The 24,741-nt window shown below is 50.4% G+C and overlaps 1 protein-coding gene across 1 annotated transcript in view; it reads left to right on the top strand.

Moving 5' to 3' along the window:
• Positions 1–206: 206 nt before the first annotated feature.
• Cdk5rap3 (CDK5 regulatory subunit associated protein 3) overlaps positions 207–24,741 on the top strand; it is a 720,787-nt gene continuing 696,252 nt past the window's right edge. Inside the window, exons 1-14 of the mRNA XM_051173135.1 lie at positions 207–356; positions 543–588; positions 2,899–3,030; positions 3,352–3,452; positions 3,805–3,853; positions 4,459–4,637; positions 4,832–4,968; positions 5,170–5,314; positions 5,527–5,628; positions 5,995–6,073; positions 6,950–7,038; positions 8,421–8,626; positions 8,930–9,101; positions 9,186–9,255. Coding sequence (XP_051029092.1) covers positions 351–356; positions 543–588; positions 2,899–3,030; positions 3,352–3,452; positions 3,805–3,853; positions 4,459–4,637; positions 4,832–4,968; positions 5,170–5,314; positions 5,527–5,628; positions 5,995–6,073; positions 6,950–7,038; positions 8,421–8,626; positions 8,930–9,101; positions 9,186–9,251 — 1,509 coding nt within the window. The 5' untranslated portion in view covers positions 207–350 and the 3' untranslated portion in view covers positions 9,252–9,255. The remainder of the gene's footprint in view (positions 357–542; positions 589–2,898; positions 3,031–3,351; positions 3,453–3,804; positions 3,854–4,458; positions 4,638–4,831; positions 4,969–5,169; positions 5,315–5,526; positions 5,629–5,994; positions 6,074–6,949; positions 7,039–8,420; positions 8,627–8,929; positions 9,102–9,185; positions 9,256–24,741) is intronic.

Below are 24,741 nucleotides of genomic sequence, written 5' to 3'. Positions count from 1 at the left end.
GGGCTCTGCGCCCGGCAGGGGAAGAGCCGCCTACCCCGGCTCTTGGGTGCCCCCTAGCGCCATCGCGCAAGCGCTAGAGCCCTTCCAGAAACTCACGGTGCCCGAGCCCGCCTCTCGCCTCCCATTGGCTGTCCGCTATTCTCCCGCCTATCCGATACTCAGCCATTCAGAACCTCTCGATGGGCGGGGATTTCAGCGGGGGCGGAGCGTGGGCTCGGATTGGCTCCGCGGAAGACGACGACGTGGCTGAAGGAGGCCGGTTTGTTTCTGAACTGAGGCTCGGGCACGCCGGCTCAGGATTGGTGCCGGGCCGGGCCGGGGTCTTGGCCGGAAGCGGAAGTGGAGAAAGAATGCAGGTGTGGGAACCAGGGTGGAGAAGCTGGGGTCTGCCCTGGCACCCCTGTCTTGCATCCTCAACTCCTCGTGTCCTCAGCCGGGCGCTCTGGTCCTGCAGGGTGGCGGTTGGGTCTGTGAAATGAGCGCGCGCGAGGCACATCGCCTTCCCGCGTTCACGCCCTCCTACCTGTCCTATTTCCCACCAGGATCATCAGCACGTGCCCATCGACATCCAGACCAGCAAGCTGCTCGGTAGGAGAGGCGCCCCCGCGCGGTCGGCTGTCGGGGGAGGCCTGCCAGTTGCCCACTGTCACTAGCAGCCAGGAGCTATGAAAGTCTGGGTTGAGGTGCCTTACTGGGCCCGACTGGTTTGAAGGACGCATATGGAAAGTCTGTACTGGCTCCCTGTTTTCTACTTTTAACATTTGTAACGTAGTATCAAATCCTATTCTGGCACACAGGACAAGTGGCTAGCGTTAAAGATGGACAATTACTTAAAGGCCTATCCATTTGGACTTAAGTCTCTTTTGTTCTGGCTTCATACTTTTTGCATTATTTTGGGGTGGGAAGGCCCCTTCCACTTATTTTAGAAGTTTCAATTCCCCTTCGAATTTGTGGGGAAGAGGGACCTAAGGTCTTTTATACAAGGGATGGTGGCTCATGCTGGTAACCATGACACTTGGGAGACAGAGGCAGGAGGATTGCTGGCACTTCTCAGACAGCCTGGTTTACATAACAAGTACCATCCTGGCCAGGAATACTTAGCAATATCAGTACCCTGCCTAAAAAACAAAAGCCTTAAATTCCAGTACTTGGGAGGCAGAGGCCAGCCTAGTCTACAGAGCAAACTCTAGGACAGCTAGAACTGCATGGAGAGACCCTAAAGACAGGCAAGAAGACCTCTTAGTAGGCCAGGCCATCTCTGTACCTTGTTTATTTCCCTGTTCTATCACTTCTGGACTTGTGCACAGCTCCTGGCATTTTAAATGTTCCCTCGATTCCTCAGTCCAATGCCAATCATGTCCTTAAGAGGGTGTTTGACTACTTCAGCCCCGTGTAGGAGTTCTGACATCTACAGTTTTTCATTCCCACAATTTTTGAGGAATACAGCAGATACTCCTGAAGCTTGAGCTATTTGACCAGTTGACAGATTTGTTAGCAAGGCCACATTTTAAAACTTACCACTATGAGAGTGGGCATTCGGTCCTTTGAGGGCACTGGTGAAGCTTCTGCTTTAGCTGAGTGGCTGGGGTTACAAGCATGGGACACTGTATAGTCACAGTGTATGAACACGCTACGCACCCACCCTGGTGTGAGCTCATCCTGCAGTAGGGCGACGTTCACTGAGCATTTGCTCCGTACCAAGTGCCATTGTATACTTGTCTTTATTAAAACAAAACCACTAAGATATATTGAGTCACTGCTATGCACTGGGCACAGTGTTCCTCTTATGTGTGGGGAAACTGAGTCACAGGAAGAACAAAACTTGACTGGGGACCTTGATATTTAGAGCCAGCATGATGACTCAGTAGGTAAATGTTCTTTGCTGCCAAACCTGATGACCTGAGTTTACAATCAAGACCCACATGGTGGAAGGAGAGAGCTGGCTCCCAGAAGTGTCCTCCGACCTCCACATGTGAGCTGTGGCACTTGTGTGTGCACACACACATGCACTGTGTATATAAATAAACAAGTATAATAAGTTTTTAATAAAATGTTTTAAATAAACATGATAATTCGACCCCAGGACCATCTGATTGTAAAACCTTAGTTCTCTCCTTAGGAGATGAGCGAGGTTCTTAGGCCTCAAAACCAGGTCAGTTACACTGGTAGTCATATGGCAGCACGGCACTTCACTGTTAAGAACAGACCAGCAACTTGGCCAGGTAGTGGTGGAGCACACCTTTAATCACAGCACTGGAGAGGCAGAGGCAGGCTCTAGGAGTCCAAGGGCAGAGTGGTCTACATAATGAGTTCCAAGATAGTCGTCCGGGCTCTGTAGTTAAACCCTGTCTCAAAACAAAACAACCCCCCCCCCAAAAAAAAAGAACAGACCATCAACTAACATCCAGTTCTTGGGGCACTGTAGCTCTTAGGGCTTTGCAATTGTTCATTCATCCGGTAGTTGGCATAACCACGTTGTGTTTTCCATTGTCATGTTTAATCCCAGCCCTGAGGAAATGGAAGTTGAGCAGCACCCTCTGTCAACAAGAAAGTTATAATTACCCACAGAAGCAAAATATTATGGAGAATTTAGAATGGTCAAAAGTGGCACTTTCATGTCAGGACCAATTTAAAGTTTTTCTTGATCCCTGTGTTGAGGCAGTTGCTCTGTAAAACTCATACTGGGGATAAAGTCGGGGCGCCGGAGCTTGTTTAGCCCAAGCACCTCTCAGAGTCTGTCTGCCTTTTCATCTTCCCATTTCTCCCTCTGATATCTTAGCCAATACAAAAACAGCTGCTTTTTAATATCCAGTATGTGACACTTGAACTAGTGAATTCCTGATGGGGAGTTGGAGGTGTGACAGGTTGTGACCACTGACTGATTCTCACCTCATACAGATTGGCTCGTGGACAGACGACACTGCAACCTAAAATGGCAAAGTCTGGTGCTGACCATCCGGGAGAAGATCAACACTGCCATCCAGGACATGCCAGAGAGCCAAGAGATTGCCCAGCTCCTCTCTGGATCCTGTGAGTGATTTGGAGTTGTGTCACTGGAGTCCCTCTTCTTTCTGGAATCCTGTGTGTCTACCAAGCCGTTCCCTTATTGAGCTGACCCCAAGAGAGAGGGTTGGTTTGGTTTGGTTTGGTTTGGTTTCTGGCTTGTAGATGCTGGTTTCTTCCATGCTAAAGTAACTGGCAGCAGAATACGCAGGTCAGCCACCCTCAGTAGCCACAGGAACAGAGAGGAAGGATAGTAGAATTCTGAAATTCCCCATTCTTGCTTTCTAGACATTCATTACTTCCACTGCCTAAGATAGAATTCTGAAATTCCCCATTCTTGCTTTCTAGACATTCATTACTTCCACTGCCTAAGAATAGTAGACCTTCTTAAAGGTACCGAGGCCTCCACCAAAAATATTTTTGGCCGGTACTCTTCACAGCGGATGAAGGTAAGTGCGGCCAAGGACTGGTAATGTGACGTTGGGGGCATCCAATCCACAGCCTCTCTAATCCCCTGGATGAACAAGTCAAAATACCTGCATAGTATATTTCTTGATCTTTCTTTGTCCCTATAATTTATGCTAAAGTCATGCTGGATTTGCATATCCAGACCTTTGGGAATCACTGTTAGGTATCATAATCTCAGAATCACATGGGGTGTCCAGCCACCGTTAAAGCTGGAGGAAGGCGAGGAGTTTGTGTCTGGTACTCTAGGAAGCCTGGGGCAGCCTCCTCTGCAGGGATTGTCTGTGGGAAGCTGCTGAGTGCCCCCCTGACTGTTTTCCTCTCTGTTCTTCTCAGGATTGGCAGGAGATCATAGGCCTGTATGAGAAGGACAACACCTACTTAGGTAAAGTGAGCCTAAGTGGCCCTAGCATCCATGGAGAAGCCCACTCCTGGGGTTCTGAAACACCACATAGGAGGAAATGCAGTGCAGTACAGATGTTGCCTGATTGTAGGTGTGAGAAACAGTTCCTCAAGTGCTGGGGGAGAAGGATGCTTAGACAGGAAGTGGACGTTTGTATGCTCAACTGAGCAGGTGTCTGACCTATTCGTCTCTCTTTGGGAGGTAGCATGTACTGCCCCCAGTCTCTCTGCATTCCTAGTCTACAGTAGGCAGAAGAGGTATGAGTCATCCTGGAGGCCATATTGGAAGCCTGAGAGAGCAGCTAATGGGCTGGTTGTAGTTTGGATTGTGAATCTGGATAGTATACCAGGCACTTAAGTGCAAGGGGTTCTGGTTGGCATTTTATATGGATCTGCACGATAAACGCGATCTGCACAGTCCCTGTTTGGGAGCTGAGGATTGAAGAAGAGAAGGTACATAACTTGTTTCTGGTCCCAGAGCTAGGAATGGAGAAGCTGAGAAGCTAACTCCTTCCTCGCCATGCTATGGTATCTGTGTGCACCTTCGGGCAAGGGCGTTCCATAGTAAATTTCCTGGGCTTTCCTCAGTGGAACTTTCTAGCCTCCTGGTTCGGAATGTCAGCTATGAGATCCCCTCACTGAAGAAGCAGATTGCCAAGTGCCAGCAGCTGCAGCAAGAATACAGCCGCAAGGAGGAAGAGAGCCAGGCTGGGGCTGCTGAGATGCGTGAGCAGTTCTACCACTCATGCAAACAGTACGGCATCACGGTGAGTGGGCGTGGCATCACAGTGGGAGAGTCTCTGGGCCCAACTCCTCTGCAGCTGGCAGGCTTCCTTCACAGCTGGATTGTGCCCTCCTGGGTCAGTGTCTCACCTATCTGCATTCTTCGGCGTTTTCTTTGACTTAATGATTTCTACCTCTCACTATGTGTGACCTAACCCTTCCCTTCTTTCAACTCTAGGGAGACAATGTCCGAAGAGAGCTCCTGGCCCTGGTGAAGGACCTGCCAAGTCAGCTGGCTGAGATAGGAGCAGGAACTCAGGCCCTGGGGGAAGCCATAGAGCTGTACCAGGCCTGCGTGGAGTTTGTGTGTGACAGGTAAGGAGGACTTTGACTGCCCCTGAGCAGGTGGTGCTTTCCCTGGTCCCTCTGCCTCTTCTCCACTTGTATTGTTCCCATATAACACAGCAGCTGTGTTTCATACAGCTTGGGACAGTGGAGGATGCGCCCCTTGGACCATGTGGTGCAGGATGGAGCCAAGGGGTCGTGGGAGCGCTCAGTTAACATGCTCTGTTGAAGCCCCACAGAGCAGGTGTTGCCCATGCTGCGGTACGTGCAGAGGCGGGGAAACTCAACAGTGTATGAGTGGAGGACAGGGACAGAGCCCTCTGTGGTGGAGCGGCCTCAACTGGAGGAGCCTCCTGAGCAGGTGCAAGAAGATGAGGTAAGACAGGCCCTGTGAGGAGCTGAGTGGGCACTGCTCCCCATCCACACAAAGCCCAAACCCAAGCCCTGACTGACCTGGACTCCCACCATGAAGGAAAAGGAGAGCAGTTGGCTGTGTGGCTCTCTGCATGGCGCTGAGACCTACAGAGGCAAACTGCTTTCCCTTTCTTCACCTGCCTCATTCGCACTGACGTCATTTTTGCTTTTTAGATTGACTGGGGTGACTTTGGAGTGGAGGCCATTTCCGACTCTGCCATCTCTGTGGAGACCCCTGGAATAGACTGGGGTATCTCCCTGGAATCAGAGTCAAAGGTTAGTTAGGTTTGTCTCTGAGTGGTCCTGCTTCAGCCATGGAAAACATCTGGATATGTGATGGTTTTTGGTTCTAAGGCCAGGTGCTTCCTAAGGGAGGCAGAGCTACAAAAGTGGGACGTGGTTTTAGAACTCTTTCCTCCTGGAGCGTGGAGTACATGAATACAGATAGGCAGTAATCTCACCAAGCACGAAGGAGGATGGCATCATTAAAGCCCACCATCACCACACTTGCCCCTGCACCGGGCTGTAGCCCTCACTCCACTGGGGCTACAGTCACCGGACTTTTCAGGGGTTTTGGTCTATTCTGGCTCCCTGGGTTAGGGGACCAATTCTGATGTTGCTGAGTCTTTGCTGTGTATCCAGGATGCTGGGGGTGACAGGATAGACTGGAGTGACGACACTGCTGCTCCGGAGATCACCGTGCTGGAGACAGGAACCGAGGGTAAGTGCTCTGTCCCCTGCATCCCTGAAGAGGGGAGAAGCAGGAGTTCAGGGTTACCCTCGAGCAGTGAATTTGGACAGCCTGAGCTATGTGAGATCCTGTCTCATAAAAACAAACATCAATCTTGGGGGCTGGAGAGATGGCCCAGAGGTTACAGGCTGCTCTTTGAGAGGTCCTGAGTTCAGTCCCCAGCAACCATGTGGTGGCTCACAACCATCTATAATGAGATCTGGTGCCCTCTTCTGGCCTGCAGGCATGCATGCAGACAGAACACTATGCACAATAAACAGAGCTTTTAAAAAAATCAATCTTAATGAGGATGTGAATGGAAGTGGGTAGAGAGAGGTAGCTAAATAAAGTCTAGAGACTAAGCTCTCTTCTTTGGTTTGCATTTGTTTTGTCTTGGTTTTGGTTCCCTAACACTCATAGATACTCTCCTGTATCTGCCTCCCCAGTGCTGGGAATTGAGGCGTGCGCCCCCATGTTTCACCCACCAACTCTGATCTGTCTTAGAGACTGTACTGTATGTGGGCCAAACTGTTTCTTTCAGTAAACTGTTTAGGAGTTGTTGGGCTCTGGGTCTGACATGACTTCCACACCTTCCCAAGTATGTAGAGATGCTGTAGCAGCCACTTGTGTCACTAGAGGGCAGTGCAGGATGACACTTTACCTCCTCCTGCTACCAGCTGCCTCTGAATCTGCATGGGAGTTTGCAGGCCAGACCTGATGAGGACTGAGACTCATGGAAGAGGGTAGTGTTCCCCCTTGGGTGGGGCCAAGAGGGGGCTTTAGTGAAGTGAGCCTGTGTCCATAGAGTCTTCCTTCCCTAGTCTTTGGATCCATCCTCACATCCCTGCCTCTCCCTCTTTCTGACAGCTCCAGAGGGCGTTGCTAGGGGCTCAGATGCTCTTACTCTTCTTGAATACCCTGAGACCCGGAATCAGTTCATTGATGAGCTGATGGAGGTACTGTATTCTGGAAGGTATGGGGGGGGGGGTGACCAGGTTCTCACACAGGTGACATCACTTTAATCCCTTCCTGCTATGTGAAGGAAGGGTATTGACTAATTTCAACATCCTGGAGCAGAGCCTTACAAGTTAGGAGCCCACCACCACCATCCTTGTATTTACAATACACTTGATTCATCTCCAGCGTACATCCTGGATAGTAGAGCTAGAGCAGTGAAAAAAAGACACTCAGAGGTCTTGCCTCTGGCATTTATACTCCGGCACGAAGAGCAGATAGGGAGTGAGATGAGTGTGCCCTACATCCGATGGTACTGGTGCCACAAGTCCTCAGGAAGCAAGGGGGCTGGGATGTAGCTCAGTTGGTAGAGTGTCTGCCCAGCATTCAGGACACTCTGGTTTCGATTCTCACCACCACACAAACCGAGTGTAGTAGTTACTCCTGCAGTCCAGCACTCAGGAAGTAGGGACAGGAGGATCTGAACTTCAGGGTCATCCTCAGGTACATGGCAAGCCTAGAAATTCTGCTTTGGTTTCCTCCCCTTTTTCCTTTTGTAGCCACAAGGGGAGAGGGGGGATAAAAGATACCCAGTTTTCTTCTTTCTTTCTTTCTTTCTTTTTTTTTTTTTTTTTTTTTTTTTTTTTTTTGGTTTTTCAAGACAGGATTTTTCTGTATTGTTTTGGAGCCTGTCTTGGGACTAGCTCTTATAGATCAAGCTGGTCTCAAACTCACAGAGATCCACCTGCCTCTGCCTCCCTAGTGCTAGGACTAAAGACATGCGCCACCACGGCCTGGCGATACCCAGTTTTCTTAACATAGTAAGATAGGGTTTTTTTCTTCTTTGAAAATTGTGCTTATTTATTTGTGTGTGCACACATGCACATTTGTACCACAGCACAGGTAGAGGGCCATGGACAACTGGACATCCTTGTGGCATCTCACCTGTCACCGTATGGGTGAGATTATCAGACTTGGTATCAGGCTATCTACCCAGCCCAAGATTAACTTACTCATAAAGACTACATGTGAGACGTGGCTGCTGCTCACATTCTTTCTAGACTTTTCCTAATCAGGGGTTCTCAAGTGTGATTCCACTCCCACTGTCATTCCTCCGATGGAGAGAAAATTGGCACCTGCCCTAGGAGTCTCAGCTGTGTGGCCAGAGGCTGGGGAAGAAGGATGGAAAGCTAGGGCTAAGCAGACACAGGTCGCCATGGGGGCTGGACTAACAGTGGGGGCTGCTGTCTATTGCCACACTGTAGATGTGGGTTTCCAGCAATGGGCTGTTTGGAGGCTGTCTCCTCTAGAGTTTGGCTTTTCCTGTTGGAAGGCTCAGCTTCTGAGTTCTCTTGACCTGAGCCAGTTCCCTTTCCCTCCTTAGCTGGAGATCTTCCTGTCCCAGAGAGCAGTGGAGATGAGTGAGGAGGCCGACATCGTGTCGGTGAGCCAGTTCCAGCTGGCTCCCTCCATCCTTCAGGGCCAGACCAAAGAGAGGATGCTCAGCCTGGTGTCCACACTGCAGGATCTCATTGGCCGGCTCACCAGTCTGCGAATGCAGCACTTGTTTATGATTCTGGCCTCGCCAAGGTTGGCTTTTCTGATATCTGTGTTTCTCCATGTTGAATGGAGCTCTCTCCCTTGTCTTCCATGACTCCCCCTTCCTATGTGCAGGGAATAGGGTTTTTCTTTGGGGGAGGGATAGGGTTGATTAATGTCTGCAGACAGAATCTGCTCCCCAAGTAGGTAGGAATCTGGAATGGTTTATGTTCCTTACCAGAAAAAGTACTGAAGGACGTGAGGGGAGGGGAGGCCAGCTCAGCTGTTGGTGTCCTGAGCCTCACCTGGGCCAGCCGTTAAATGGCAGACAGTCTCACTGGGCGCCCTGCACAGGTACGTGGACCGAGTGACGGAGTTCCTCCAGCAGAAGCTGAAGCAGTCACAGCTGCTGGCTCTGAAGGAAGAACTGATGGCGGAAAAGCAGCAGGAGGTGCTCCGGGAGCAGGCGGCCCTGGAACCCAAGCTGGACCTGCTGCTAGAGAAGACCAGGGAGCTGCAGAAGCTGGTGAGACACGCCCGCCAGGAGCCGGCCCGGGAGGCCCTGCACCTGCCTGTCTGCTCCCTGCCCACTCTGCCCTCTGTCTCTCAGATTGAAGCTGACATCTCCAAGAGGTACAGTGGCCGTCCCGTGAACCTGATGGGGACTTCTCTGTGATGCCGCCGCCCCCCCCTTGTCTTCTGCTCCCCAGCCTCCAGGTGGAGATGGGATAACCCAAGCTGGTGTCACTGGGCCTCACCAGCAAGAAGCCAGGCAGGCGTGGGGACAGAGCCATGTGCAGGAAGTGTCCCCTGAATGGTGACGCTGGCATTCATTATGATCTCAACAAGAAGTGTGTTGAGTGGTCCTATGGCCTGTCACCCTGAAGCCACAGCTCCTCCTTCTGGTTATCAAGTAGGGCTTAATAAAAAAGGAAAAGACGTTCTTGCTGTGGTTATGTACACGTCTCCCCTGGGCCTGTATGCGGCTGAAGCTGGGCACATGTTTTCCTGGATTCTTAGTCCAGGAGGCCTTCAGTGACTGTAGAGCCCCACGTTAGAGACTTCTTGCTTCCTGTGGTAGCAGTTCCCATAAATATTTACAGATGGCTCAGCAGGGGTCTTTGGGGTGGCCAGTACAGTTTGCCCCATCCTGTAATCAGGATCATGCTGCCCCCACCCTAGCCAGCAGCCCAGGGAGAGCAGTCTATCAACCCTGTTGGGAACTGCAAAGTTGTATTTTCCTCTTAATCACAGCTTACCTTTTAGGCAGAGGGGAGATGTGGTTTGGGGAGGCAGGGTCTGGTAAACAAGGTGGAGACAGGAGTTGTCGCCTTTCCTAGCTGCCTGTCCACTTCCTGCCTATAACTGCCTGCTCTGGGATTGGGTAGAGCGCACCCCAGGATAGCACCCCTCTTCCAAGCCACCTACCCATCCCTGTTTCCCAGGAAGGATAGGGGCTGGGGGTGGCCAGCAATTCGATTTTAATTTCATAGCAGAGCAGTTGATTCATGGCTCTTTGTCGCTGGCGTTGACTCCCGTAATGACTTTCCATCAAAATGAAAAGTGGAGTGACACCACTCATTATTCCTGCTGCTTGTTATCTCAGTTCTGGGGGGGGGGCCCTCCCTGCTGCCTCTCAGCCGTCCAGGACAGTGAGTGATGGCCCCTATTAATCACCGACCCCGCGGACTCCGGCGGACACACGCTACCCAAAGGAGAGAGATAAGACCGCACGGACTGTTCGGAGGCGTGCCTATCGATTACTGTCAACCCTACGCTTTCCCCCAATCTCTGCCTGGTCACCTCCTTTTGGAGGAATCAAGCTGGAGTAAGAAGCCTAGGGATTGAGAAAGGGAAGACTGCTGTCAGAAAGCTGTCCTAAGAATGGAAGGACCTAGAGAAGTGTGAGGTCCTTCTGTCGGCAGTTGCCCTGGAGGCCCAAGTCCTGGGGCCTGTCTGCTCTTCTTGGTTCCCATCCAGATGTCTGAGCACATACGTGCCACCTCCCACCCCAACTGGTCATCTGCTCTAAGGACTGTCTGTCTGGCTAGCCTTGTGCAACAGCCATCAGCTCACTGAGGCATGCTACTTCTACCCAGTCTAATGTCCCTGCCCAGCTCACTGAGGCATGCTACCCCTGCCCGGTCTAATGCCCCCGCCTAGTCACCAGCTGTTCCAGACTCCACTGCTCACAAGGCCCAGGCTGTGGGGAGAAGTGCACAGGGTCATGTGCCAGGCTGGATTTGGCCTTCGAGGCTCCTGTTCCTGCCAGACATGAGCGCCTGACCTCCGGCCAGCAGGGAAATGGTTCCAGTGCCCCAGGAAGGGAAGCAGTTTATGTCAGAAGACCTTTCAGCAGACGAGCACACAGTGTGGCAAGCAGAGGGGTTTGGGCACTGTTCTCCCTCGGATTGTGCCTGTCCCATTGCCTGGTAATGTGGCAGCTCTCCCTGACTCCTAGGCTGAGAGACACAGTTTCCTCGAGGCCCAGACTGACAGTACTAGTGTAGTTCAGAACCTTTAGCTTCCTTTGCCTTGGGCTCCACCACCTTCTGGGCACACCTCCCAGCTGGCCAGATACACCAAACCCACCTGGGGGGCTATGGGAGCAGCTCTAATTGATTTGGGGGGTCAACTTCTGAACCCCTTTAACTTTGTTCTGGGACACTTAGGTCCACGCTTGTTCTCCTCAGAATGACACAGGGTTAATGAGTTGAGCTGCACAGTGCTCCCGGGGCTTGCTTGACACTGGGCTCTAAGCTTTACATGGTGGGCATCGCAGAGGACTCTTCTTGACCCGACCTGTCTTCTTGGAAGGGAGAAGCAAGGGCTCCTTGCAAACTTGAAGACTAAGTTCCCAGCAGTCAGCTGTCAGACTTTTCAAAGACATTCAGGGAAAGAGGGAGGCCGTGGGCCAAGATACATACATGCACAGCAGTCTTTTTGGTGTGAATTTATTGCCAAGGGGAAAGCATAGTCTGATGCTGACTCTTCTCCCATTTCTTCTCCTTAGTGCCATCCCCCTGATTCACATAGGAAAGTAGGGCCCCCTCTTCCAGAGTCCTGTGACTGACTGAGCATACGCTAAGCAGAATGGTCAGCATTATTCATCAGTTCTGTTGTCCCAGTGCGGGCCCACCCCCATGCCCACCAAGGCTGGACCCCCCCACCCCCATGCCCACCAGGCAGAACCCATTTGTTCTCTTTGCCAGCACAGGGCAGGAACAAGCTGCATCCAAAAAAATAATCACCTGCTCCACAGCAGGGCCTAGAGCCCAGGCCAGAAGGAAAGCACACCCAGCCCAGAGAGAGGAGCCTGGAACTGTGGCCCTGCTCACTCATGCCCTCAGCCAACATCCCCACATGTTTGACCACATTTGTGTATTCTCTCCCCACTCAGCACATTTACTCTAATAATAACAGGAAGACACTGGGACACAGCCCTATGACATAGCTGTAACCTGTAGCAGGAGACCCTCGATTCTATCCAAAATGGCATGAATTGGGCGTGGTGACACATCCATACTTGGGTGGCACTTGGGAGGCCGAGGCAGGGTGGGAAGTTCCAGGTTGCCATTGGCTATAAATAAAGTCTGAAGCCAGTTTGGCCTATTCGAGATTTTGTCTCAACACACAAAACTATGATAACAACAGTGCAGTGTAGACTCTGGGCTCCTGGCTTAAGTCCTGTTCCTGCTGCTTGTTCGACCTGAGATCAGTTTCTAGACCCATCTGTGCTTATTTCCTTCTGTAAACCAAGGAAAAGGCTCTGCTGACCATAGGGAATGACGAGCAGGCAGAACAGACCCGACATAGTGAAGCCCAATGCCAGCTGTCATTGTGTTGTGCCAGTGGATAGGATAGGGATATCCTAGACTAAAGCTGGCAACTTGTGCCTGGTCCTGGTCCCACCCTACGTTCATTATCCCCATCCGTACACCATCTCTGTCCCCTCTTTGTTGGTTTTTTTTTTTTTTTTTTTTTTTTCTTTCAACCCTGCCTTTTCTGTTACTATGGCCCTTTTTGCCTTTGTTGCCCTATTTAAACTCTCCTGCCTCAGCTTCCCACGCTCTGGGATTACAGGTGCATGGCCTCATACTTTGGACTTAGATTCTGTCCATTTTAACTGAGGCAGAAAGATCATGAGTTCAAGGACAACCCAGACTACACAAGGAGACCATGTCTGTGGGAGATGCACAGACATGGTGATATTGTCATTAATCCCAATATTCCAGAGGCAGAGGCAAAGGCAGAAGCAGGCAGATCTCTATGAGTTCCAAGCCAGCCAGGCTCACATACTGAGACCTTGTCAAAAAACTAAGAGGAGAAAGGGCTGATTGTGGGCAAGGGCTCAGTGATGGAGTTCTTGCCTGACGTGTTCCATCCCCAGCACTAGGGGGAAAAAATGGCCTCATTGACCAGCTTAGACTATATAGTGAAACCCTGTCTCAACACCCCCCACCAACAAATTCCCAAACCCCCAAACCAAAGAAATACAAACAAACAAGACTGAATTCCCCTTACCAGTAGGGAAGGGAGAACACAGGCCTCTAAGAACCTCCAGGGCCTGGCTCTCCACCCTTTTCCCTATTTGAGGGGAGCAAAGGGCTAGAGGTTTATTCTCCTGGCAATTCCATTGCAATATAGGCCCAGTTTGGCTAGCAAGGCTGGGCCTCACGAGCGCCACACACACTGGATTTGGGCTGGCTGCACTGTGCTCTGAGCAGGCAGGTCCCAAGCTGTCTTCATGTTGCCATCCTGCCTGGCAGAGCCCAGCCCAGCAGGAGGGAGTGTCAGGGCTGCAGCAGGGCTGTGGCGCCCAGGAGTACCAGCTGACCCAGGTCCTGCCCGTGTCCTCCAGATGCCCTTCCTCTCTGGTGACAGGGTCGAGCCTCTGAATAGGCTGGCCCTGAGTAAACCCTGCCTTAGTCACCCTACCACCCTCCTCTCCTTCCCCAGGCTCCAAAGAAAACCAGTTTGAATATTTAAACTTCTCCTGTGTGTCTAATAAAAAGTTCTGCACTATTTAACTCCCCAGCTATCCATTACTGTCTGGAGCTGCCCTCTCCTCCCAGTGTCCCCCCTCCCTTCCTCTCGCCCAAACCATGGCGCACAGCAAAGCCATTTGTCAAACTGATCCCGCCGCCGGCTGCGCTTGGCTGTGTCTGAAAGGACAAGCCGCCCCACAGGGGAAGGTGGGAATGAATAAAGGGGCTATGCAAATTGCTGCTTAATCTGCAGAGAAACACCCAGGCTTTGGGGAGACGCTCATTACTTCTTTTAACTGTGATTAACGGGCAAATTAAACTCAAGCCCTTAACTCTCTCCTGGCAGAGGACTTGAACGCAGAGCCCCGCACTGGTGCCAGTGGCTGGGTGCCTCTTCTGTAGTTGCTTGTGTCTGCGCTGAGAAGCATGAGCTTGGCCTCAGTTGCCTTGAGAGGCCGGCATGAGGAGAGCAGACCCCGCCAACTCACCAAAAGGGAGAATTGAACTGTTCTTTGAAGTTTTTTTCAGACACTCAAAAAAAGAACAGCCACTGGTTGATGGGTGTGCTGGCACCCTTTACCAGAAAAAAACAAAACAAGTTAATTATTAACCCTGACCTTCAATAGCATGTTGGGAATGGGGTGAAGGTGACTTTAGCCACCACATCTGAGTTAGTGGCTAACCAGTTGCTAACTTGACCAACTTCAAACCAGGTTTTGGAAAGGGGCATATAGAGCCTCCTAGTACGTAAATCTAAAACTGTCTTTGAGGCCATTAACCAACCAGGCATGTGAGGAAGGGACCAAGGGGGTTGGGGGGGGGGGGCAGAGGGTTTGAGATGTTTCTAGCAGAGGCCCTGGGAAGGTCTTGCTGTGGGGTGGGTGCACAGGTCATAGGCATACAGGGACACTGAAAGAGACCGAAGGCCCCAAATACCTTTATTTATTCTGTCTGTGGCCTTTTGTTTTGATGTAAGTTGTGCATAATACAAAACGTGCCATTTAACTCTTCGTGGGCATTCAGGCATTGGCGCTACCATGCAGACATTACTATAAGGGTTCAGGCATTATGCTAGCCTGCCCCTGTCACCTGGCAGAATGCATTCAGGCAGTACCCTGGCTAGCCCAAGTGCAAAGGACCCCTTTAAAAGAAAGGCCTCTGCCCACTTAAATGCTCTTTTTGCTCTCTCTTTCAATGAGCTCTTTTCCTCTGTTTCCTGATGTCCCCTGTCTCCCCTCTTCTATTCTGTCCTCTCTCTGAGTCTGTCTCCGTGCCTTTTTACGACTCCCCCCCCCCTTTCCCTTTCTAATAAAACTTCTCACTAAGCTCTGTCTGCCTAGCATGTTTGTCCCTCCACCTAGGTCACCCTTGCCCGTCATGGAATCTGCCAAGGTTCGTCTGAAGCTTAATCACAACAATTACTACTATCCATTCTTCCTTTTTACAATGTCTAGCTGTCTTGCCCAGCCTAGGCTTGGGGCTAGAGCTCAGCACAGTGTAGAGCACTTGCCTAGCAAGCCAGAGGCCCTGGGTTCAACCTTAGCCCTGAGTCAAGGCTCTCTATAGAAGAGTGACCTGTTTGAAATCCAAAACAATTAAAAATGCCACGTGGAACTTGGGGTATGGTGGGAGAAGCTTGAAAGAGAAGTCTGCCATTTGTTTAGGAAGGAATACTGTAGGGACTCCCTGTTAAACACAAGTTTCCCCTAAGTCTGAGTGATTAGGAGGTGAAAGATGACATACAATGGTGACAGACTGTCTGTCAACCTGATGGGCTGAGGAGAGACATGGCCCCGTATTTTATTTTGTCATTGAGTCGATCAGTGAGTGGGTCTGTCATAGAAACTGGGCCTGACAGCTCCCTCAGCCACCCTGTTCCCTTCTCTTAACTCCCGAAGCCCTGCTCTACCATCTATTAAAACATCCTGGGCTGTCAGGGATATTAAAAGGCTCTGTCACTCCTTCTTAAAACAGTCATAAATACAACCTGGACACTAGCATTTGGGCAGAGGCCTGGGTGTTAAGTAAGAAGGGGTGCATAGCGGGACTGCCTGCCTTCCTTGACAGCCCGGGAGGCATGGGTTTACCACTTCTCTAGAAGCAAGAAAGACTTTGCCAACACCTGCTGGCACCTAGTGCTCAGAAGTCCCTGTTCCTGAGCATGTGACTCAGCCATTAGTCCTGTAACCACAGGTGCCAGCTCATCTCTGGTTTCTCTGCTACCTACACTACACCTGTTCTGCCCAAGGAGTCTGTTCCAGGGCTTGTCCAGATGGTGGGACTCGGAAGGAACAGAGGGAACATGGGAGTGAATGTTTTCTTCCAAGTTGAAGTTTGCCACTTTTTCTGGCTTCTATGTTCTGTGCTCCAACTTGACCCACCTAGCCGCAAAGTCTTCCGGGAGTCAGAGGCTTCCCTGAGGCTTCCCAGAGAGTGGGCAGGAACTTGTCATCTTGCCAGTGGAGGCCCACCATTGCCTTTGAATCCTCGAACTAGGACATCCCCAATATCAGGCTGAGCATCACTCTCTGCTAGGATAAACCCCTCTTCTTCTATCCAATAAGAGGAAGAAGCCAGATGCTAGCCAGGCTGTTCTCCAAGTGCACCCCAGTAGAGATGGAGGAAGCTTCTCTTACTTAGCAAGGCTACTCAGGCATGGAATCCACAGAGCAGCCATGATCTCCTGACAAATCCTAACTGGAATCTTTCCCTGTCTGTTGGGTTACACATTTACGTTAATACCAAGTTGGTGAGATGTACAAAGTCCCTGTGCAGGACCTTCTGTGTTCGCCCTGAAGCAATACCCAGGATCCTGGCTCACCCGTGGCCCACCCAATATGCAGTGACCATAATCACTTCCCATTCCAGCACTTTCACTCACCTTTAGATCTTTGTTCTAAACTATGGACTATGCTTTCCCACCCCCAGCAGTTGTCTTCCTGGCCAGGTAGCTTTATCCAAATATTCCATTTCAGGAACTGTCAGACTTTTGTTGTTTTCTCTAATGTTGCATGCCCAGCTGTGCAGGCCCCATGGGTCTATGTGAATATCAGAGGGAGACGTATTTCCACCTAGTAGAAGGACATCCTCTCTAACAGCCAAAGGTGCCTCACGAAGGCACAGGTAAGCGGACCTTAGACTGACATCATATCAGTATTTGCTGGGGATGCCCAAGGTGAGGGGGTAGGTCAAATACCTCGAAGAGTCAATGATTTGGGACACTGGGTGTTTCTAGGAGCGGGGTGGGGGGTGGGGTGGGGGTAAAGCCTAACAGCTGTTCTCCAGCTGTCCTCCATGTAGCCATCTTGCAATTTAATCCCAGAGAGTCAGACCCTTCATCCTCGAAGGTCACAGGCCCAACTTCAGGATAGTGAGCAAACCTTTCTTTGCCGTCAGAGGCCCCAGGCAGTGTGTGACCCAGCAGGCAGATGATATGGAAGGAACCTTCCAGTCCCCCACCAGCCAGTTGAGAAGAGCAGGCAGGAGTGTCAATGGTGGGTGCCCCTCCCTTTCCCCCTGCCGCTTTTCCCTCTCATCTGACCCCCCCACCCCCGGCCCCCCAACCCCCCCTCACCTGCCTTTCTTTCCCTTCTTTCGGCTCTCTACCACCCAGTGCCCACCCCTCATCTCCATGGCAATAAAAGGGGAGGTGGGGTGGGTTGTGCCCTGTATTTTTAGCCGGTCCATAATAGCCCTTTTCTCTGGAGACACAGGCACTGCCTGTGGAACTAATCTCCTCCTGTTCCTCTGCTCACAAAGGGGCAAGGGAGCCCCTCCCTCTGCCCAGGCCGCCCCCAGTGACCCCAGCCCGTTTCCGGGTGTGCTTTAGACCTCCAGGGCCTGCAGCTGGGCCTCTCTCTCTCATGGGATCTTACACATAGGCAGGGTCACCCCGGCTGACCTCCCAGGAGGACAGAGGTCAAGCCCCTCTGGGGTCTCTGATGTGAGATTGGAAGGGAGCTGGGGCAGGGAGGGAGGGGGAGGAATGTGGGGGGAGGGGACCTTCTCTTTTAATGTAGAATTAAATGACTCCTTGTGCCTTCCTGTCTCTGCCTGTTTCAGGCTGGGTCTCAGGGCCCGGAATCACACTCTTCGGAATCCATGCATCGTAGAAATTGTTAAACGTTTGTCCTGGAGTCTGGTCAAGTTGAAGCCTGAGCTTTGAGAACCATAAAATCTTGGCGGGGTAGTGGAGGAGCTATAAAGGGTAGTAGGGTCTGCATTGTCAGCCCTGCTTTGAAGCTAGGCTTTGCTTGCTCTTGAGGCAGGCTGAAAAGATAAAGGGAAACATGGGGACATGGAGAAGGAAAGGAGCCCTCAACCCAGACTCTGGTTGAGCCTCCCACCAGCTGAAAACCAGATTCCAGCACAATTACCATTTGCTGTGAAGGCTGTCGACATAGAGGCCACTTGAGTTGTTGTTTTCAAGACAGGGTTTCTCTGTAGCTTTGGAGACTGTCCTGGAACTCTGTTTGTAGACCAAGCTGACCTTAAACTCACAGAGACCAGCCTGCCTCTGCCTTCCCGGTCCTGGGATTAAAGGTGTGTGCCACCACTGCCTGGGAGGTCATATATTTCTAACTAGAGAAATACTTTAGGTTAAAATGTTAAAGTAGCTAAGCATAGTGGCTCATGCCTACAATTCCAGCACTTGGGAAGTAGAGACAGGAGGCTACTTAACAAGTTTGAGGCCAGGTTGGGGTACATAAGACCCTGTCTCAAGACAGTAGCAATAGAGTAGGTTTATGCACATGACCTTGGGTAGGGTCATCTGTTAAGAACATCTCTGGGAATCTTACAAAGGAAGCTGTTAATTTTGTTTCCAGTGACAATGGCCTAACTTCTTGCAGCCCTCTGGTCCAGAGTTTTGCTTTATCAGTACCTGGCTTGAGACACCTCAGACCCTGACCTGCTCATCTGCTTATGGGAATAACAGCCACACATAGTTAGTGTATTAATGTACAAGCCAGTTCCTCAGGTGGGCAGCTGTGACACATGCCTTTGATCCCAGCATTTGGGAGGCAGAGGCAGGTGGATCTCTGAGTTCAAGTCCAGCCTGGTCTACAAGAGCTGGGGCTACACAGAGAAACCCTGTCTCCAAAAGCCGAAAACCAAAACAAACAAACAAGCCAGTTCCTCATAATGATCACCTTGCAGAGAGACACATATCTCCTCAGCCGCTGCTGCCAGTTAGGAAGGAATTCTTTAAAATAATAACAATAATAACAAATTTGGCTGGAAAGATGACTCCACAGTTAAGAGCCCTTGGTGAGTTCAATTCCTATTGCCCACATCAGATAGCTCCCAACTGCCTGTAACTCTAGCCCCAGAAAGATCCCACACCTCTGGCCTTCATGGGCACCAGCATTCATGCTCACTTACAGACACACGTATGCACATAGGTTTTAAAAACAATAGAATAAAAGCATTTTAAATTGACTTCTCACATATTTTATGTTTGTGTGTGTGGATGTGTAGACCCCTTCACTGAATGAGCTCCCCCACCCACCCAGGAAGGAGCTTTCATGCTTCATATTGTCAATCAAGACAGAGCATTCTTGATAATGACAGACAGATCAGGTTCCTTCCCTAGAGAAGCCTTTTCTAGACCATCTAGTGGGTGGAAACGTAGACCAGCATCCAGCCAGCTTGGCAGAACCACACTCCAGGCTCCTCACTCCTAGCTGCGAGTGTGGCTCTCCTCAGGTTAGAAGCGGCTAAGGATTAGAGTCCCTACTGCCTCGGGTGAGAGGATCCATGGCTCCCATCTGGAAAAGCACTGAGGATAGAGCCCATGGCTGGCTGTGCCACGGAAGTGTCAGGAATTGTGCTGACTTATTGTCATCAAGTCTGTGGATCTAATTTCCCAGAACAGAGCTCATTCTAAAGACCCCAGACCTGTGTCCCTATGAATCCCTCTCTCCCCCATACCCTATGCATGTTCTGATTTCTGATAAGAAATAATACATAATCATTCTTGTTGGATGATGGGAAGATGCCCATTTTGTCCTTGTCGACTGAGGCTCTGAGCGACGAACACAGCAAACCCAGAAGGGAGGAACTGGCCCAGTACAAAACAGGACCAGGCAAAAGACAAGTTGGAGCGGTCAGCAGAGGTGGTCTGGGTAGGCGATGCCAACAGTGCCCCTACTCTGCCCAACTTATTACTGGCATCATTTCAAGAGATAATTCAGTGCTCTCCTCTGTGGCCCCATTTGCTCCTGAGGGAACAAGACACTGTACTCAACCCCCGTTTTATTCGAACATCGCTTGCGTGCTTCCAGGACATAGTTATTAATATCCTTGTCCCAGCCCCTTCTCTACAGCTGATCACCACTGAATTAGGGACCTTGGATTCTAGTCACCGCCCCGACTACTACAAAGCCGTGCACACTGTCCTGCTGGAGGGAAGAACTGGACTCTCCTCCGCAGACAGAGTGCACAGCACAGGATGGGAACCCATGGCCCCCGCTGGAAGCACTGAGAATATGGGAGGCAAGACCAAGTCAAGGAGCAAGAGAGGAGGGGACCCTAGTGCGGTCTGGGAGCTTCAGCATCGGAAGCCCTAGGATCTAGCGGGGCTCCTTGTTTTCCTAAATTTCATTCTATCTGTGAATCAGAAAAATGTTAACGATCCTTTTTAAACATTTCATGTGTTTGTTTTGTGTGTGTGTATGTGTGTGTGTGCCACAGAGAGCACATGAGTGAGGGTCAGAGGGCAATGAGTGAGAGTTGGTTCTTTCTTCCACCGTGTGGGTTCCCAGGGTTGAGCTCAGGTCATCAAGCTTAGAGTGGCAGGTGCCCTTCCATGCTGGCCTCTTACTGGCCTGGCCCAAAAGGAAAGTTTTTAAAAAAGAACCTAGCCTCACCAGGCAGTGGTGGCACACACCTTTAATCCCAGTACTTGGGAGGCAGAGTCAGGCATATTTCTGTGAGTTCGAGGCCAGCCTGGTCTACAGAGCGAGTTCCAGGACAGCCAAGACTACATGGAAAAAACCCTGCCTCAAAAAACCAAACCAACCAACAAACAAAAGAGTCTAGCCTCTTGAGTTTCTCCTTTTAATTTTCCTATTATTAATGTGTGTGTGTACGACATACCATATGTATGTGGGTCCCCTTGGGGGCCAGAACACAGTATCAGATTCCCTGGACCCTGGAGCTTGAGTCGCATGGGTAGTTGTAAGCCACTCAACTTAGTATTGGGAACCAAATCTGGATCCTGGGGAAGAACAAGAAATGATCTTAACTCCTGAGCCATCTTTTCAACCACACACACACACACACACACACACACACACACACACACACACACGCAGGCTTATGAGACAGGGTTTCTCTGTGTAGTACTGGGTGTCCTTGAACTCACTCTGTAGAGCAGGCTGGCCTTGAACTCACAGAGATCCTCCTGCCTCTGCCTCCCATGTGCTGGGATCAAAGGTGTGTGCCACCTTCCATCATTTTTAATCTTTTATAATGTGCCAGACTCTGTACTGGATACTTTGTTACATTACCTCATCTGATAGACTCATTTGTTTGATTTTTTTTACAAGGTCTCTCTAAGTAGCATAGAGCTAGAGGTTCTCATGCTTCAGAATGCTTGGATTATAGACACGGAACCACCATGCTCAACCTCTATGGATTTTTAAAAAAGACTTGTTTTTACTTTTCATTTAAATGCATGCATGTGTGTCTAAGTGCATGCCATGTGTGTTTGGGTGCCCATGGAGGCCAGAAAAGGGCAGTGGGTGTCTTGGAGCTAGAGTTTTGGACACTTGCCAACCACCTGATGTGAGTGATGGGAACTGAACCCAGGTCCTCTAAAAGAGTGGTATGTGCTCTAAATGTCTGAGTTGAATCATTTCTCCAGCCCACTGGATAGGATGCTAATTTAATAATGAATGCTAGTCTACATAACAATTTAATAAATGCTAATTTAATTGTTTAGCATACTCAGATCCTGAGCAATTAAGAAACATATTTAAACTGGGTGTGATGGTAGACCCCTCTAATCCCAGCACTTCAGACCAACACTTAGCAGTTAGAGGCAGGATCTGGAATTCAAGGCTGTCCCTGGCTACATAGTGAGTTAAAGGTCAGCCTGAAACCCTGTCTAAAGAAAAAAAAAAAAAAAAAAAAAAAAAAAAGATGCTTTCAGTTACAGGGGTATACCTTGGTGGCACAGTGACACTTAGAAAGCATTGGATTAGAAAGCATTGGGTTCCATCCTTCAGCACTACATAAAAAGTCTTTCAAAGATGTATGTATATAAAGACACCACAGTGAAACCCATTGTTTTGTATATTAGCCTAAATTTTTAAATAAAAAAAAATTAAAGAATTCATTCAGCAGGCATAGTGTCACATGTCCTGTAATCTCAACTACTGGAGAGGCTGAAGCAGGGCTGTGAGTTCAAGGCCAGTCTAGATTATATGATTAGACCTTGACTCAAAATTAAAAAATCCAAAATAATAATAATAATAATAATAATAATAATAATAATAAATAAATGTTCACTTTCTTTCACTTTCAGTTGTGACCAGACAATAGAAAGGATGGGTGTGCTACTTGTCTGGCTCTTTCCACCTCCGTGAAGGATGTGGTGGTTCTGCTCTCACTGGATCATGCTGTGTTCTGAGGTGGCAGTGGTGTGGCAGTGGCAGCATTAAAACAGGGGCCTCTGGTCCACTGAAAGGGTGGCTGCTGCTGTTTCATGCTCCCTGGGTCCCTGGCACCGCTCAGAGCTGACAGCTTTGGGAAGGTGAGACTGGAATCAGCTGGCGTGCTTGCAGGAGAACATAGAAGGAACGAGATCAGCCGAGGTCAGGGACGGATGGCCTGAATCTCGCCTGGTCCAGGTTGAGGGTGACCAGCGGGCTACTTGGTATTCCTCTCAGGCACAGGCTTGCAGGCTTCCTGTCCTGCCTCCTGGTTCCCCTTGCAGCCTCCTCCCCCAGCACACCAGGCCATGCATTATCCTCGCAAGATTGAGGAACTAATGGAGGTGATCAGCACCCTCGGGGAGCCTCTCCATCCAGGCTGAGTCAGAGGCCAGAGCAATGCTAGATGGTTCCTGAGCCCATCCTGAAGTGGGGGTGCACACTCACTCACACACACACACACACACACACAGAGGGTAGTAGACAACTTCAGTTCCAGAGGCTTCATGGCAATGATCCTTCTTCACAGAAAACTTTAAACATAAACACCTTGGGTACTCTAGAAAGAAGTGGCTGTGGCCAGTTCTTGCTTGCACATTGGAGTGCAGATTGGGGAGAAGGCTGGTGGGGAGGGAGGAGTCTCATCCCTCCTTATGACTTGCCTGCCAGTTGACCGGTATTGGAGCCAGCCCTCCACACCCATTGTTCCTAAACCCTCCTTCCACAGGGTTGGATGTGCAAAGCCCCCTAGGCCAGGAGTACAGGTCAGCACATCCCATCACTCCCCTGACTTCAAAGGCTATAAGGCACTAATCCTGGCCATGGTGGGCCTCCCTTCTGGAAACCACAACTACTCCCACACAGCACTCAGTAAGTGCCTGGGAGCGAACAGAGCTGATTCCAGAGGGATCCTGGTTATAGAAGAGCCCAGGGGAGGGAAGCCCAAAAGGAGCATGCCAGGGAAGGGTTGGGCCTGGGACAGATGTATCAGATGCTGCTGCTGCTGAAGGAATCTTCCCCACATCCAGATGCTATGCTTTCCACGGGTCATGCTATTTTATCTTCCCAGGAGCTAAGAACCAAGCAAATTGTCCAGATGGAGAGAAATCTCATCAGAGTGGTTCAGTAACCTACCCAGAGTCACATAACTGAACTAGACTTCAATCCACATTGTGGATTCTAGAAATTTCTAATCTCAGTGCTAAACCATTACGCTAGGCACCCAACTGAGGGGGGGGGTAGGATAGACAGAATATATAATGGGTAGACACCTCGAAACACAAGGCTGACTTTCTACGCATCTATAATATAGGTGCTGCTTGCCAAAGAGCATGTGGGGTCTCATAGGCTCACTGAGCTCACAGACACAAGGGATCACTCTTTTTCAGCCTTTCTTTACTCTTGTGCTAGCATGGTCTTCCGCCATCTGCTCCCAAGATGGTAGGTCCTGCCTACCTTCCTTCCCTGGGGACAGAGAATCTAGGGCTCACCCCTCCCCCAGGTGCTGTAATTTGAGGGGCTGCCCAACTGGAATGGACCCAGGGCCTCCTGAGACTGTCCTCCCACCACTGTGAGTTTGCTGGCCTCTGGCCTCTGCCCTCTTCTGCCATTAACCCCGTCACCTGCTGGACATCAGCCCCCGGGCTCAGTCTGTCATCTGTGGCCAAAGATGGATGGGGGGCGGCTGGGAAGCATAAGCAGCGACCCTTTAATGAGATCTGGCGGGGGAGGGCTGGGCTCTATCAGGCAATGGCAGGCCCAGGGTGGCAATAACAGGCCCTTGTTGAGGGTGACCCATTTTCTTCATGTGGAAAGGAGACCCTGAAGGCTTGGGAGGCAAAGGGCCCTTTTGTCACTACTCCTCCATCCCAGCCTGGGATGAGATGGGCAGGAGCTGGGGAGAAAGATGACCTTCCTCTCATTCCATCTCCTGGGTGCGGTTACCCAGGCTCCGAAGGAAGACTCACAGGCGAATGAATCATGGGGGAAGCAGACCAGCTGCCTGGCTGGGGCAGCCTCATGTGTGTCCTGGGAGACTTCATGTCTCCTGACCACATGCAGAGAGCTCAGGAGGGAGGGAGCTGGAGTGATGAGGGAGGCATTGTCTGTGGGTTGTGGAATTTTCAGAGGTCCAAGGGAGAGGTGCTTGCAGAAGCACATGGGAGTGAGGGCTAAGAAGCGAAAGCGGGTTTCATTGGTGGACTCCTTACAATTTCCCCCAGGGTGGTGATTAGAATTCTATTTCTTTCCCTATCTTTGTTGTCTTGTTTGATTTTGTTGAGATAGGGTCTTTCTGTGTAGATCTGGCAGGCCTGGATGGCCTTGAGCTCACGGAGATCCGCCCGCCTCTGTCTCCTGAGTGCTGGGTTTAAAGGAGTGTGCCACTATGCCCAGCTCATGTTTGTTTTTCCTTTCTCTTTGAGGTTTTTTTTTTTTTTTTTTTTTTTTTTTTTTGAGATGGGGTATTAAGTAGCCCAGGCTGCCCTCAAATGTACTCTGTAGCCAAAACTGGCCTTGGATT

The sequence above is a fragment of the Phodopus roborovskii genome, unplaced genomic scaffold, assembly GCF_943737965.1.
Source record: "Phodopus roborovskii unplaced genomic scaffold, PHOROB, whole genome shotgun sequence".
Taxonomy (NCBI): Eukaryota; Metazoa; Chordata; class Mammalia; order Rodentia; family Cricetidae; genus Phodopus; species Phodopus roborovskii.
This window is presented reverse-complemented; position numbering and strand designations above follow the sequence as displayed.